Genomic DNA, 16,019 nt, shown 5'->3' with positions numbered 1-16,019 from the left:
TTCAGCCCCTTACCATCAAGGTGGTAATGTTCTTCACTGTCAGCATCAGTCAAGGCAAACAGTTCTTTCAGCAGAAGAGGATACTTCAGTATCCGCTGGATGGGCTTGATGAGGTATGACTCCAGTGTTGAAGAGTGCTGCCGTCTAGGATTCTGAGCATCCAGAAAAGCCTTGAAAGCAGTGTCTGTCTTAGCTAGAAGAAAAGAAGAACCTTGATTTTCAAAAAGAACAAAAACAAACCCCAATTTGTCAAAATAACTTTTCAAGGTTGTAACATATGCACGGAAAACAAACACCATTTCATCATATTTACAGCAATATGTACCTTTACCATCAGAGAGAAGTTTTTGGGTAGCCAACTTTCATAGCAATATGCACCTCCTTTATTTAACCATCCTCTCACACTATTTCCATTCTTGTAGCTATTTCAGAGCTGTATGAACCCTGCCAGCCCCTAGCACATTTAATCAAAAGGAGCCACATGAGGCATATGTAAGAATTCACAATCACTAGTGCGGTAGGCATGTCTGGCCTTGCCAACGATATAAGCAATTTTATTAAAGGAACAGCATTTTGGTGGTTTTATTAAAACTCAAAGTGAAAAAATGAGTGAAAACAAAATTAAAAGCCAACAAGACAGTACATCTATAGCACCAACCAGACAAATTACTGTATTTCCTTGCATATCACATGCAGCTTTCCCTCTTAGAAATCAGCCCTCCAAAATAGCAGCATGCGTCTTAAGTGGGGAAGCTGGTTTCTGCACAAAAATTGAAGCATAGGGGTGCTGTAATAGCTGCTGGGGCTAACCTCTCCCAACCAAGGAGGGAGAGGTGAAGCGCAGTGTTCAGCTTCACAGTTTTAAACCTCTCAGCCTGTGTCAAATTGGCAGTAGCTTTTCCCTGGGCAGCCAAAAGCTGCTAATTCATCAGCACCTACAAGAGGGTTAAAACTGTAACTTTTGCATGAGCAGCAACTGCCAGAATTCAGCCATGCAGTCAAGATCCCCAGGGGTCCAGAGGCAGCCCTGACACTGGAAAAAATCTTTTTTTCTTCACTCTGTCTTCCCAAAACAAGATGCATATCTTATCTGGTGGCATGTGGTACATAAGAAAATACAGTATATTAGCAAGCTGTGTCTGCATTCTATTTTAGACATATTAAGAAGGCTGTATACCTTTGTACAAAACATTTTTCCATCTGTTCTCTATATTAAAAAAAACAGTCAATGTTTCAAAGAATAGATATTCTAAAAATAGGATGCTATACAGCATATGTAGCATTGCTTCCAGAAGTTCTGTGTCTTTTGCAGCTAGGTCACAAGACTATATTTATTTATTGGTTAAAACTGCAATAATTGCTATAGGATTCTTATGACAGTTTATGAAAATGCTGCCAGACACACTTTACAGGACTTTTTAAAGTCTTTTTCCTGGAACAAAAGGGACTCCAAATCTGATTTCATAATTCAAATGCAAACTTTAAAGTAAAAAAAGCCACAAGAGTAAAACTGACCAAAAACCATACCCTAAGTCCTAATAATTATCAAATGAGATCCTGCTAGCAGCACAGAACATGAATGCAACTGGCAACAAGTTATTCAGGGTCATATTCAGGGTAGTTGCCAGCATTCATTTTCATTGTAAAGAGAGTTACTGATTCAAAAGACCACACACATAATTACTGATTGAATGTCAGAGACAAACGTTTTTTGAATGATGAGTGTATTTTTTCCAAGCTGTTCTGCTCCTACATCTAAATTTTTAGCCCATCCCCCATCCCAGCCAAAATGATATTACATGAAATTCTGCTCAATCCACTGCTGAATCCACTTCCAAGGGTAAAATAATCGCAGTGCATTATGCCCTCAAACCTATTCCACCGAAATAAGTGTAGCATCTTTTTGGCTATATTGAATGAAAGTGGGTCCAGCAGGGCTCATTTAGCCCTTCTGTTGAAATAGTGGCAAAAATTACCACCATGACACAGGAAGATGCCTTTCACCTTATCCTTCTCGCTTCCTAGATGTTCCCAGCACCTAACCAAGTCTCACTGGGCTTCACTAGGATGACTTCTACAGGACATCACCTTAAGACAAACTTGCACAGGAATTTAGGACCACTACAAACCTTATCACCAAGTGCAAAATATTTTCTAAACATACAGTTTAGTGCTTTTAAGAAACCCAAACCCCATTTCTTCCCCTGCATGGAACAGAGAACAAAACATACAGGCAATGCTAGCTACATTGCTTAAGTGTGGTGATGGAAGGCAATTAGACATGGGCTGATGAGGGTGGCATAGGTCTTTAAGTCTTGTGGTCAGTTTTTCTGCATTGTCAAAATGACCCACCTGGCCATTCAGAAGCCTTTCATTTACGTTGTGAGCCACATACTCCATTTTGAGAGGGAAGAGAAATCTAGCACATCCAGGAAGCTCAGTTACTGCGTGTGTACAAAATATATTCATTTTCACATAATGCAATATATTGTATATCTGCATATGTACCATGCAGCTCTTACCTTTTACTAGTACTTTGGGAACTTTGGTGTGGCTGGCACAGAAGGCACTGTACAGCTTGAAACGGTCAGCGTAGTAAAGAAAGGATCCGCCCAAGGAGAATAATACTTTCTAGAAGTTAGAAGCATAAAAAACCTGAACACAAACCCCTGCATCACTTTTCCTGTGGCAAAACTTATCAACAGCAGGCTTCTAAGAAAGCATAATATTTTCCAGGATATGTTTTAAGGGTATCACATTACCAGTATGTTCTCTGCCACCTACATAAGGTTCTTATCCAGGAGAACTAAACACTGCCGGCAACAGAAACAGTGTCCAAAAATTCCTTACCAGGTAGCAAGGGAGGCAGAGATTAGGACAGACTCTTTCATACCAGCTCTGCATAAAAATCTACCAAAGGAATTGCGAATTTCCTTTCTAAATCACAAGTGCTGGGTTGCAATAGCAGCTGTCAAGAACAGCCCCAGCCACTTGCTGCGAAGGGTGAGTGAGGGGTATGCTTTCTGCTCATGAGCACAAGGGCTGTCCTTGATCGCCTCCACCAGCTCCTGGCAGGGGAGGACAAGCTTTCTGACAGCCACTGTTCCAGGATCAGGTCCCAGTCCTGGTGCAGCAGCAGTCAGAGACCCCCATCATAGTGAGATGGCAGCAGCTCCCACCAGTACTGGCAGTACTCCCGCAGCAGCTTCTTGTGCTCATGCAGCAACAGCACCGTGGTGGCCCTGGGTCTGGCTGGTGCTCCCGCTGGAGTGTGGCAGCAGGGTTCTCCGACAGCTCATCATGGGCAGGCTCTCAGGGGGCCATCTGCAACCCCTCCCTCCCCCTTGGAGTACTGTGGGATGCTGGGCTTCTGGAGAGCCATGCATCGCTACATGTAACTAAACAGGCATTACATGTGGCACTATGAAACACAGCATGACAGAGAAGAACCTGTTTCAAACAAGTACTTTTGTGTAGCATTTGGATCGTGTTAGTAGTGCTACAGATGGCTTGCATGCCCACACACTCACATTTTGGCTGCAGACAGGCGTTACAGTTTGTGCTAGGAGAAGCAGGTTTTTGTCAGAAGGAAGCTGGCTCTTCCAAGAAAAAGTGAGAGCACTTCCCACTAGGAAGTTCTCTCTACTGAGAAATTTTTTTTCACATCAGCTTGAAAGGTTATGCGCTTCTCTTGGGGTCCTGAGGAACCTCAGTATCCCATAGTCCTCTGCTCTCCCTTGCCTCCTCCAAGGGGCAGAGGGGGAAGGAAGGAGAGCACCGGCTCCTGACAGCCCACCCAGCCTGCCCCACAGCTCTGGGCAGACCCTGCTGCTCAACACTGCCCACTTTGTTCAAGTGGCAGCAACAATGGTGGTGTCTCCAGTCTGCGGAAAGGGTAGGGGACATGTCCCTGCACCTCAACTCGTCCTCAGTGGGCCTTGGATGGGCTGAGCTACCCTGCCTCTCCATCCACTGAACTGAATGTCTATCCATAGCCTGTGTAGCGCTACAAATGTAACAGCTGTTCTTACCCTCAGGAAGCAGGTAGCAGAGTTGAGCCCAGATCTCTTAAGACCTATTTAGTGCACTATTCCCCAAATCACTTTCCTCTCATACTGTGCACATCTAAGAAGGAGATTTTTTCTTCCCCACACACATTTTTCCCTTCTGCAAATATTGTCAAGTTCTGGAAAGGTTTGTCACTACTGTTCAATATTTGTCAATTTTCTTGTACGTCTTTATTAAGTATCTTGATTTCATAGGTACCATTAATTCCTCAAAGCAAGCAAGTTCTTAGCGAGCAGCATCTACTGGTTTCAGTCTTCTATCTTAGTAGTGAGAAACCTAGGTTTATTTCTCAAATCTTATCTTTAATCTGTTAGGCTCCCTGGCTTCCTTTTATCGGTCCTTTCCCTGCCCCTGATATTTGGAAGCACTTGCTACTCCTGCCAGCTTGCATGTTGTGAGCAATCAAGTACAGAACACAATTTGGAGTTCAAAACCATTTCCCCAGTGGCTTCTCTGAACTGGTCCATTAGACTTGTTAACACTAAAGAGTTTATGTAATTCTATTACTGCTGCTAGTTTTTCCTGAGTCCAAGACATGAAAGCTGACAACGAGGTAAGAATAGTGCGTCTCCATACTTTTACAGAATTCCAACAACATGTACAGTAAAATGCAGCATGAGCTGCAGCCATCCTGGGATACTTTCGTTTCAAAGAGCCCTAATGTTAACTACCGTGAGTACAGCCAGAGTATTTTAGATGGAGCGGTGGAAGCCAACCTTCGTCAGGCACACCACAAATTAGCCCTGCATCCTCCCCAGCTGCCACACCAATTCCCTCCTCCTGCCCAATCTGCTGCTCTGCTTTCTGCTCCCAGCCTCATCTGCTTTCTGCTTCCTGCACCATCTGCTACTGTGCTGCCTGTCCCCTCTCTGATCTGCCATGTACCACACACAGAGGCTGCCCATGCCATTTGTGGCACCCATTCCCCTGATCTAAAGTAGTTTAGACGAGTGAAGAGGGAGATGCTAGTCCACTTGGTTTGACAAAGAATCACAGGACTACTGTTATAGTATTCTATACCACAGTGGCGGAGGAGGGGGAAAGAAAACAGAAAAAAATTGTGCCAGAAATAAAAGTTTATGGCACACTAAAGTGCATTTAACTGTCTCAGCCAAAATTTAATACAAATGCTACCTTAAATTGGTCAACTTTTTCAAGCTTTTCCAGGTCTGGCACCAGCCTCACTCCATCTTCAAGAGTCTTCAGGAACTCTACTTGGAATGCTACCATTTCAGTCAAATTCCCAAACAGCACATCAAGCTAATAAGACAGAAGGGGAATATGCTGAAAATCTCATAGTTAAGAAAGCTTTTTAGCTACATTGTACTATACAGAACTTTAGAAGGTTTCTTAAGAACCATTACAAAAATATGGCCGTCATCAGATGCAATGTGAGCATTCTCTCTTAGTCAAGGCCAGATCCTATAACGAATCTGAAACAAATTTGCTCCTCATAGCTTCTTCTTCCTTCACAATTCGTACAATACGAATTTATCAAAATCTCAAAAATTAGCATACCTCATCTTGAGTGAGGAAAGTTTCTTTTTGTAAAGGTTTCAGGTATCTCTCCATTAGACAGTTTAAATCCTATCAATAAAAAGAAAACACTTCAGTATTGTTTCTTTCAAGTGCATCTAAAAAAAAAGTCCATTAAAATGACAATGATCCTCTCTCTAATACAACTGATAAAGTCCCCATCTTTCATCCATCAGATGTGAGATACTCTATAAACTCGAAGACATGAAAAGCAAATCACATTTTTATTCTAGAAAACAACACAAGAGATCCCATGTCAATATTCCCCTATAAACCAAGCAGATAAGACTAACGCCATTGTAGAGAACTCTTGAAATTCAGTTTTAAAATATTTGAGGTTTTTCAGGCGGTTTTTTAAAAATCAGTTTATAAACCCAATGATGAAAGAACTCTCCCCTAGTATACAGAGTAGTTACTGTAAAAGTAACCTGCACCCGCCAAAAAACCTCAACCAACCAAAAAATGAACCATTGCATAGAGTTTAAGTTAAAATGTACAAAAAAGCTAATACAACTTCGGAGGGGAAAGGAAAGATGTAGACAACTTACTTTGACATAAGTGCGTTCTGTTTCAAGGAGTTCACAAATCACCTTCCGCAGTTTATCTGCATCTGTTAGTTGTCTCATGGTGGCCAGTTGTGGCCCTGTAAATTCCTGAGGAATAGTGCTCAAATCAGAAGGATTCATTTCATGTAGACTGCGACAGAATGCAGCAACCTGCTCTGTACTCTTTAAAACAAAATAAATACAATTATTCCTAGTTATTCTGGGATAGAAACTATGGATTTTCAGTGTCTACAAAGTTAGGCAGGAGATTTTCAATGATTTCAAGTCCATAATTTGGATTTAGGCAACCACAGTCCTTTTGGGTTTTATCTGGGTATAACAGGTACAAAATGGGCCAAGAGGGGATAAGGGGAAGGGACTATGAGAAATACAAGTAGTCTGCAAAATCAGTATTTGGTTGCATCCTGATTCTTTTCTTCTTCTTTTTTTAAACAAAAAAAAACCCTATTAAGGTCAGTAAATATGTAATAATTAATGTAAACTTGTCCAATACTTAAGTCTGAATATACAACCATCAGTCACAAGGCTTAGGCATCAGTAGATTGCATGCTTGTTGGGACTGGAGCCATCTTTATGTTCTGCATCTTTTACACTATTGAGTTCAGCGGGCTTCTAAGCACTATCACATTTTAATTAAAGAAACCATCCAATTATGCTCCTGCTATGCATTTTGTCTGCCCCCACCCTGCTTTTATTACACTGACTTGTTGTGGCTTGCATCCTAATGAGACTGGATATTTCTTGTTCTGCAGGTGCCACCTTAGCTATTAAATTTTTCTGAGCTCAGAAGAGGGGATAATGGTAACAAACAGCTATACCTATTACCAGGGGGTAAGGAGGTTTAGATTTTATATGTCTGAATGGATTGGAACAATGTGTTTCGCTGAGGCACCCCAAGTCCGCTAGGGAACTTGAAGAAACTGTCCTTGACTTAAATGCCAGAGAGTTACTAATAGGGTGTCTTGCCTTCTGTAAGAGTTCAGCTTTAATGGGTTTGGTACTTGCTGTACTTTAATGCCAAAGGAGGTAAAGTACACTGCAAGAAAACTGATAGTTTGCAACAGTCTATCTTTTTTTGTTGCTCTCTACTCTGTTCCCTTCAACATTGAAGCAAATTCGAGCTGCCTGTCTGTCTACATAAGAAGTGTAATGTGGAGGGTGAAAGGGGACATCTGGGATACCCAAATGAATGGCAGACCCCCCCGCTTGAGGCCTGGAGGGATTTATTTCATGCCCCTGCAGCAGCAGTGCCCAAGCACACCATGTTGAGGCTGTAGCAGCAAGAACCAGGCTGTGCAGATTATGCCACAGTAGCAGCAGATGCTGAAGACTTTTTTTTCTTTTTTCTTGAGTCTGGGGGGCAGGTAAGAGTCATCCACTCCCCTCCCGTCCCCAGTACTCCCTCTCCTCTGGTGCCAAGTGTGACCCCCCAGCTTTCAAACCCTGCTCATTACACCTCTGGTCTCCATTAGATTACATACACAAGCCATGAGCACTGAAGAAGGTGCATGGATTACAACGAGAAGATACGGTACAAATCAGGCAGCAACTATTCAAGTTTCCCCACTCTGCCCTGCCAGTGAGAGAGGCTTGGAGGAAACGCTGGGGCCAAAAAAAAAAATTCAATCTGCATTAACAATTTAAATGACCCTCAAATGGAAGTTATGTATTGCACATCCACACAGTGGGTGTTTTTTTTTTTTTTAATCACTGTAAGATTCATCACCTCTACACAGCCCATAAATTTTCTAGGACAGTGTAATTCCCTCCTCACCACCATGACCCTTTATTCAGTCATATCATCTGACAGCAATGTAGTTTCCCTTTCTCTTCTCACTTGTCAGTCACTCTGTAGTTCCTGAGCCTTAGACTTCTGCAGCAGGACTGCACATGAAAACCTTTATTGGCCCAAATGCCCCCATCTTGCTAAAACTAAGACAGCTCTTTCAGAGTAACTAAAAGCCACCATACTGGTATAAACTGGCAGTCACCGCTTTCAACTGTATTTCTCCGTCTCTGTACTGATGGACTGGGGGGACGAGGTAGTAGGATTCACATGTAGGAGTCTAACATGTGTGGACCCTGGCTGAAAGCACAGAGTTAATCACAGCAAATAAAACTGAAGCTACTCTTGTGGCCAGCTGGTCTAAGCAGCCTAAGTCAATTGTTTTCTCATTCCAAGTATAGACGTAACAAGCAGGTACATTCCTAGCAACATTATAGTTCCTCATAGGGTAGAGCTCTTGGCCCTGTTCTACAGCTCTTGAATTACTATGTGCTATTTTTTGTTGATTATAAAAAAAAAACCTGACTAAAAGGAAAAAGCATTTCTAAAAACATTCTGATTTGATCCGATTTAGTTTGACTCAAAGTTTGACTCCAGATCATAGACCTAGCTGGTACATTAAGATTTACTGGACATTTTAAAACTTTTTTTTGTTAGTGTTTAATTGTTCCTTAAAGGGTTGAAATCCAGTTCAGATTTGGGTGCCTGGTTTGAACAAAGCCCAGTTGTAGTGGTTACCAACGCAGTACAAGGCTGGTAGGTAGGCAGCCTATGGTGTTTTAATACATTTCTCTCTCTATTACTTAATAATATACTAACATTTCTTTAGGAAGTTTGCTTCCATTGCTGAAGAGTCTAAATAAAAGGTCTCCACTGTGCATGTGTGTGCGCGCGTGCACATACACACACACACCCCACAAGCCATCATACTCATGACTTAAAGAAAAAATAAAATCAACTCCCTCAACATATGATGGACATAGCTACAATGATCTTTATTCACATGTTGTAGCTGTGGTGGTCCAGGAATTACATGAGAGAGAAGGATTTGTTTAGGGTGATATCTTTTATTGAACCACCTGCATAGTTGGGATAGTTAGACGAGCTTTCAAACGCAAGTCCTTCTTCAAGTGACCTGGTGACCTGAAGAAGAATGCCTTGCCTTTGAAAGCTTGTCTAACTCTATCCCAAGTACACAGTTGGTCCAATAAAAGATATCACCCTAAGAAATCCTTGCCTCTTGCTTCATTACACAGGACTTTTTAGAAGATTGAGCCAAGGCTATCTGAGGAGTTTGATGCACATCAATATCCTTTAAATTCGAACAAGCTCAGAATAAGTGCAGAGTGAAAAAAGTCAGTGACAAAAACAGAGGAAACAGGTTTGGGTGGAACGTAACAAGCAGTGGGGATTATATAAAAAGCGAAGGAGATATAATGTGCAACTGTAAATGGATTAGAGTGAGAAGATACGGTACAAATCAGGCAGCAACTATTCAAGTTTCTCCACTTTGCACTGCCAAAACAAAATTAAATCTGTATTAACAATTTGCTAATAAATAACTACCTTTTTAAGGAACAAACAGGGGAATGGCACAGGAGAAACAGCCCTGCGCACTGAGAACTACAGTGATAACACCACTTCACTTAAGCCAAAGGTTCTCAATCCTTTCTAGACATGAGGCAGTCTTGGTTTGACTGGAGGCACCCTCCATAACTTTTGTGAATTGAGCAGCACCCCATTTCAAAAACTAATTTATTTCTGTGCTTATCCCCCCCACAGAGGGGCTGTACAGTGTGGGCAAGGGCGTGGCCAGGCAGGGAAGAGCCTGAGCTTGCATTTATCTCCTGATGTCTTATAGCACTCTTCAAAAGATCTTGCAGCACCCCAGCATTCCCCAGTTGGGAATCAGTGACTTAGGCCAAACCACCAACAGACTGAAATACATTGCAGCTACTCCCATCCTGCAGTAGATATGGATGGGTGACATCATGATGAAAAGCTCTTGATTTTACAAGCCAACCATTCTGTTTACATACAGTTATCATTTCCCTCAACTCACCTACATTGGTATAAAAATAAAGGTCTAAAGAAGCATTAGCACCACCTTAGGTAGTAACAGCTTTCCTTTAACAATACAGAAGCTTCATCCACACCTATACTGCAACTTCACACACTTATCTATGAAGAAAATATCTACAGATTAGCACATACATATACAGTAGCTATGCAAAAATGATATTTTCTTTAAAAGCATGCTTAAGGGATGAGCAGTTTACACTTGCCTTTCTAAAAATATGAATGCCTGGGAAAATCCTCTGAGTTACAGTTAGCGCATTTCAGCAGTATTTACTTGGAGTAGTCAAGACATGAACACAGAGCAAGTTGGAAAGGTAGTAAGAACAGAATAACTGTTCTAGGTGAGTTATGGGACAGACGTTAGCTCCCTCTAGTTCAGCTGCTTCAGATAGGCTCAGAAACTGAAATACTAGACAAGTGAATTTTATTGCTGACTACAGTTGTCTCAGTGGTGGTTTTTTGTAATGCTGTGGACATTGACGGTCAAAGAGAAGAGTGATGCCTATCAACACAAAAATTTAAATAATAGTTTAGCAGTTCTAAAACTCGAGTTATTGGAAACTTCAAAACTGCTAACAAAACACCCACAAAATACTTTCTGGTGGCCGCAAAACCTACATCATGCTTTTCACTGAAGCTGTGAATGCATTTGTTCATAAGTTAGGATCCTGGTTTTCTCTGATGAAAAATATCCCCAATTTTCAGATATAAAAAATTAACCCAAAATCCATCTTTTTCCATGATTAAAATGAAACACCACTTGTATGTATAGAGAAGACCAGGATCCCTGATGATGAGCCACTAGCAAAGACGGACTATCCAAAGAACAAAGGGTGAAAATCCTTTAGTATTACTAGATTAATAAGTAGTAATGGAATACTAGTAACAGAATAGATTAGTAATTAGTAATAATAATACTGTTGTTACCTTCTTCTTGCTTTAGTTTAACACTGAACAGTATGTTTACTGCACGGCAAGGTTGATCACAGTCCTATGCTCTAAAATGGAAACCTAAGGCCGCAGGCTGGATCCAGTCCACGAAGAAACTGGATTCAGTCCATGGCAGCTCAGGGAACTGGCAAGATGGGAGCCACAGGCAGGAGAGGAGGTGCCCCCAGGGTCCTATTGCTTACTATGTTCAGTTTATTCCAGGGGTAGGGAACCCCCAGCACAGGTGTCAGTGCATGGCACATGAAAGCATTTTGCTTGGCACATGAGCCTTGGGGTGGACGGCAGGGAAGGGGCTGGGGCTGTGCTGCCATAGCAAGGATCGGGCCCCTCGTGGCTTCCCTGACATCTGCCCCAGCACACCAACATCTTCCAAGTTCTGGTTGTGGATGTTTTGGCATTTTGACCAAAAACATTGCTGACTTAGTTTATTCTCTCTGCTGCAGCAGAGGAGGCTTCCCCAGTATCCCAGTGTCTACCTTTTCCTATCCAGATCCTTTGAAGCATATGCTGATCTTCAGGGAGTTGCAGGGGGGTGGCCTGTAGCAAAGGCTGGCTCACAAGCAGCAGCCCACAGTGGCAAAAAGTTGCTAACCTCTGCTCCAAGGACTAGTCCATAAATAAGGCAAGGATTTCTAACTTCTCTCTCTTTCCTCCCCTCCTTATGTCACCCTAACCAGATCCAGGACTTCCTAAGGAGGGAGGTGGCACACCACACCTCCAACCATGCTGGGGGGATATGAGGTGCTGCTGCTGGAGCCCTCATGGCAGCAGCACACACTGTGGAACCAGGCAGGGACGAGACACTTGAAGTGGGGGAAGAGCACCCTCTGATTCTGCTGTGCCCAGCTGATCTGGGTGTGGGGAGTGCTCTAGCCAGGGGCAATGGGGAGTGGCTGCACAGGATGCCAGGCTCCACTGGCAGCCTGGTACCCAGCACTGCTAAGTGAGCAGCCCGCAGCTGGAGCAAGTCAGGGACAGCTCTGGGACTCCTCCCACAGCTGAGTCAGCTGGGGACAATGACGGTGGTAGGTGAATTCCTCCTTCCAGTGCCTGCTTCCAGGGATACCAGGGGGAGGGGTTGGCAGGGAGCAGGTGTAGGATGTAGAAACCTGCCCACTACCACTGTCTCCTGTGAAGACCATACCCCATACTGCCACAGTTTGCAGTTGGAGCAGGGCAGGAGTGGCTCTGGGGCTCCCCCTGCACTCAAGCTAGCTGGGGACAGCAGCAGCAGAAAGGGAGCGAGACTGCTACAGTACCTCCCCAGGGTCTAGTTCTGTTAGTCACGGACTTCAGTCATGTCAGGTTTCAGCTATCAGCAAAGAGAAATCCTGCTTTGCCATCTGGATTCCCCATGCCTTATCATTATGATTATTATTTTGAATCCTGGAGGGGAAAGTGCAATCTGTCCTCATGCTTTGCAACAGGGACCAATTACAAGCCTCCAGGTTTCTGCCAGTCACGGATCCATTCTTGCCTGAACCTTAAGCAAGCATCAAGATGTAATTTTTTTTCTTCTGCCCTTCTCTACCTTCAGAAGGTAAATTCCATTTTAGAGGATTTTTATTTAAAAGGAAATAAGCTCTGAGAGGCCCAAACACATGCATACGGTGGTGCGCTCATGGTGCCTTGGGGTACATTTCCCTCAAATTTCTCAAACTAATTAAAAAAAAATCATTATCACCAATTTCCTAACAAGAGTGTGAAAAGGAAAGATTGGTCAATTAGAAAAATAGCTCCTCTCCTGCCCCATGCCAGATCTGTTCTATAGTTGCTACCGAGGCAGAAAGATTCCACTTCAGTGCATGGTCCCTCATATTTAGGTACTGCAGATGCAGAATCATAGAGAAGTCAGGCTGGAAAAGACCTCCAGGTCATCGAGTTCAACCTCCCGTCTGAGGCAGGATCATCCCTATTCAAACCATCCCACACAAAATATCTAAATTCTATGTAAGACTACCACTACCATCAACCCTGACCATCAACCCTGACACAACACAGGCCTAACTTCCTAACCTGCCACAGGTGAAGCTGGGGAACCTATGTTGTCAGTATATACTCAAGAGGTCCCAGGTAGAGGGCAATGCCTCCCCTGCCCCCTACAGATGAAAGCAAAAAACCCCACAGTCCATCCCAATCTGACTGTGGACTAAAATTCCTTCCTGACCCCAGGTATGACAATCGATCTGAACCCGAGTGGAGGGACCCCCTAACCCAGCACCTCTGGCTTTGCTCCCAGCAGAAGCATTGGCACATCCCAGTCACCGTCTCCAACCTTGGCTGTAGCCAACACCCAATGCCTCTGAAGAAGGCTTAAAAACCTCCTGCCACATGTAGCAAAAAGGGGGCATGGGGGCAACCAACAAGGTCCAGAAGCATGGGAAATAACCACAGTAAAGCATAGGCATAACTACTCCTAGATTATCCCCAACCAGTGGCTGTCCAACCTCTTCTTCAACAGCTCCAGTGATGGAGAGTTTACAACTTCCCTAGGCAGTCTATTCTACTACCTCACTGTTCTAACAGTGAAGAAGTTTTTCCAGATATCCAATCTAAACTTTGCTGCAGCTTCAAGCCATTAGTCATGTCCTCCTCTCTGCAGCAAGAGAGAAAAGGAGCTTTCCCTCTTCCTTATAGCAGCCCTTAAGACTGCTATCATGTTCCCTCTTAAGCACTTTTTTGGTAAGCTGAACATGCCTAGCTGCTTCAGCCTCTCCTCATGTGACTTGCCTTCTAAGCCCTTGATCATCTTTGTGGACCCTCTGGACCCTAACTTCCTCATAACCTTGTTAAAATGTGGAGCCCAGAACTGCACACAGTAATCCAGATGAGGCCCAATCAATCAGTGCCAAGTAGAGAGATGTTATCATCTCCTTGCACCTCATGCTTCTATTGATGCAACCCAAAACCATATTCACTTTTTTTATGGCTGCTTCACAATCAAGACTCCCAGGTCCTCTTCCATAGACCTGCCATCCAACCATGTGTCACCCATTTTATTTTTATGGTTTTGATTATTCTTCCCAATGTGTAGCACCTTGTATTTGTCCATATTTAATTTCATCCTGTAAGCTCTAGACCAACTTTTCCAATATCCCAGGATCCTTCTGAAGATGGATTGTGCTTGCATTCTCCAACATGTTCACAATTCTTCATGGTTTTGTCTCAACTGCAAACTTGCAAATCCTTAATAAACAAATTGAACAGCACCAGGCCCAGGACAGACCTCTGTGGGACTCTACTCAAAACCTCCTGGCATTCTAACATGAACCTGTTAATAAATACCCTTTGCTTGTGGCTATTGAGCCAGTTATCTATCCACCTTGTAGTAATCTAGACCACATTTAATCTAGCCCACGTTTCTCCAGTTTATGAGATGGTCGTGCAGGACCTTGTCAAAAACCTTGCTGAAGTCCAGATATGCTATATCCATAGCATTCCCTTCATCCACCCAAGTAGTTACTTTGTCAAAGAATATCAGGTTATTTTACATGATTTTTACATGATAAATCAATGCTGGCTGCTTAAGATCAGTCTTTCATCCTCCACATGCTTGCAAATGGTCTTCTCTACGACATGCTTCAGTAACTTCCCAGGTGCTGAGGTAAGCTTAACTGGTCTATAGTTCCCTGGCTCCTCCTTTTTGCCTTTTTTAAATAGGGACACTATGTTGGCCCTTTTCCAGTCCTCTGGGATCTGGCCCATCTCTGATCTACATGAAAAATCACTATCAAGGGCTCCAAGATCTCCTCTGCCAGTTCCTTCAGGACCCTGGGATGAAGCTGATCCAGCCCTGTTGACTTGAATTCATTCAGACCCAACAAAGGCTCCCTGACCGTCTCTTTTGTGATCGCCTCCCTCAGCTTGCCCCCTTCCTTATCTACATAATCCCTATTGGGTATCTGGCAGCTTAATTTTTTTTTGTGAAGACTGAGGCAAAGTAGCTGCTGAGTAGTTCTGCCTTTTTTTATCTTCTGTTATGGGTTCCCCCAGTTTCCTAACAGAGGACCCACAGTTTCCTTGGTCCTTCTTTTCTGGCCAACATACTTATGGGTCCTCTTCTTTTTGTCCTTAATCTCCTTTGCCAGGTGCAGCTTGTTTTTTTATCTTTGCCTTCCTGATTCTGTCCCTGAAAGTTCTTGCTTTCCTGGTACATGTCCTTGGTGACCTGCCCATCCTTTCATTGCCTGTATGCTTTCCTTTTGCATTTCAGGCACTTCAGAATCTCTTTGTGCAGCCACTTTGGTCTCTTGCCATTCTTCTTGTGCTTCCATCGTGTTGGGACGGTTTCTTGCTGGGCTTCCAACTGTGCCCCTCAAAACCTCCAGCCGTCCTGGGCACCTTTATCCTTCAATCTATCCTCCTGTGATACCATACCTACTAACACCTGGAGTCAGATGAAATCTGCCTTTTTGAAATCTAGCATCCTAATTGTATTTGGACGAGTGATCCCAAGCAGTGACTTTAGTGGGACTGCATGTCTCAAGTAAATATTTTCACAACTGGGCAGTGAGTTTCTGTTTCATATAAACAAACCCCCTTCCTCTGCCAGAGCTCAGCAGGTGGACTAAATGCAGATCCCTCCTGGGCAGGAGCATTTCCTCCTGCATCATTGTGTTGCAGTGTTGCACAAGTTGTGCATCACTGAGACATCTGGAGTTCTGGCTGACTGCCCTACATCTATGCACGAGAGAGAATTGCAATTTCCTTTAGCGGCCACCATTTAGAAGTACATGGATGTAAGAACTTGTACTACTGTTGTTGACACAGTTTGTTGACATACATTCATAGCTGTAGTTACAACTAAAATGGTAGCGAGTATTAACCTCCTTTAATAAATTATGTAACTATATATAGTTTATGTACTGCTACAATTGTATACTTTTGTGTAGTCGCCCTTAACCAAACATCCTAGAAGCCTCTGAGGCAGGCACAAAACCCCCCACTTCTGAACCATGATAGTACAGCATACACTATGACAAAGTTTTGTTCCACCGTCGTGTATACATCACCATCACTTTGTATTGGAAACC

At 43.2% G+C, this 16,019-nt stretch overlaps 1 protein-coding gene across 1 annotated transcript in view; it reads right to left on the bottom strand.

Annotated features, from left to right (window-relative positions):
* The window catches only part of TIAM1 (T cell lymphoma invasion and metastasis 1), a 229,510-nt gene that overhangs the window by 13,513 nt on the left and 199,978 nt on the right, over positions 1 to 16,019 (bottom strand). Inside the window, exons 21-25 of the mRNA XM_025201339.1 lie at positions 6,153 to 6,332; positions 5,587 to 5,655; positions 5,203 to 5,328; positions 2,523 to 2,631; positions 14 to 193 (exon numbers count right to left, since the gene is read on the bottom strand). Of these exons, the coding sequence (XP_025057124.1) occupies positions 14 to 193; positions 2,523 to 2,631; positions 5,203 to 5,328; positions 5,587 to 5,655; positions 6,153 to 6,332 (664 nt within the window). The remainder of the gene's footprint in view (positions 1 to 13; positions 194 to 2,522; positions 2,632 to 5,202; positions 5,329 to 5,586; positions 5,656 to 6,152; positions 6,333 to 16,019) is intronic.

Source organism: Alligator sinensis, unplaced genomic scaffold (genome assembly GCF_000455745.1).
Source record: "Alligator sinensis unplaced genomic scaffold, ASM45574v1 scaffold373_1, whole genome shotgun sequence".
In the NCBI taxonomy this organism is placed as follows: Eukaryota; Metazoa; Chordata; order Crocodylia; family Alligatoridae; genus Alligator; species Alligator sinensis.
This window is presented reverse-complemented; position numbering and strand designations above follow the sequence as displayed.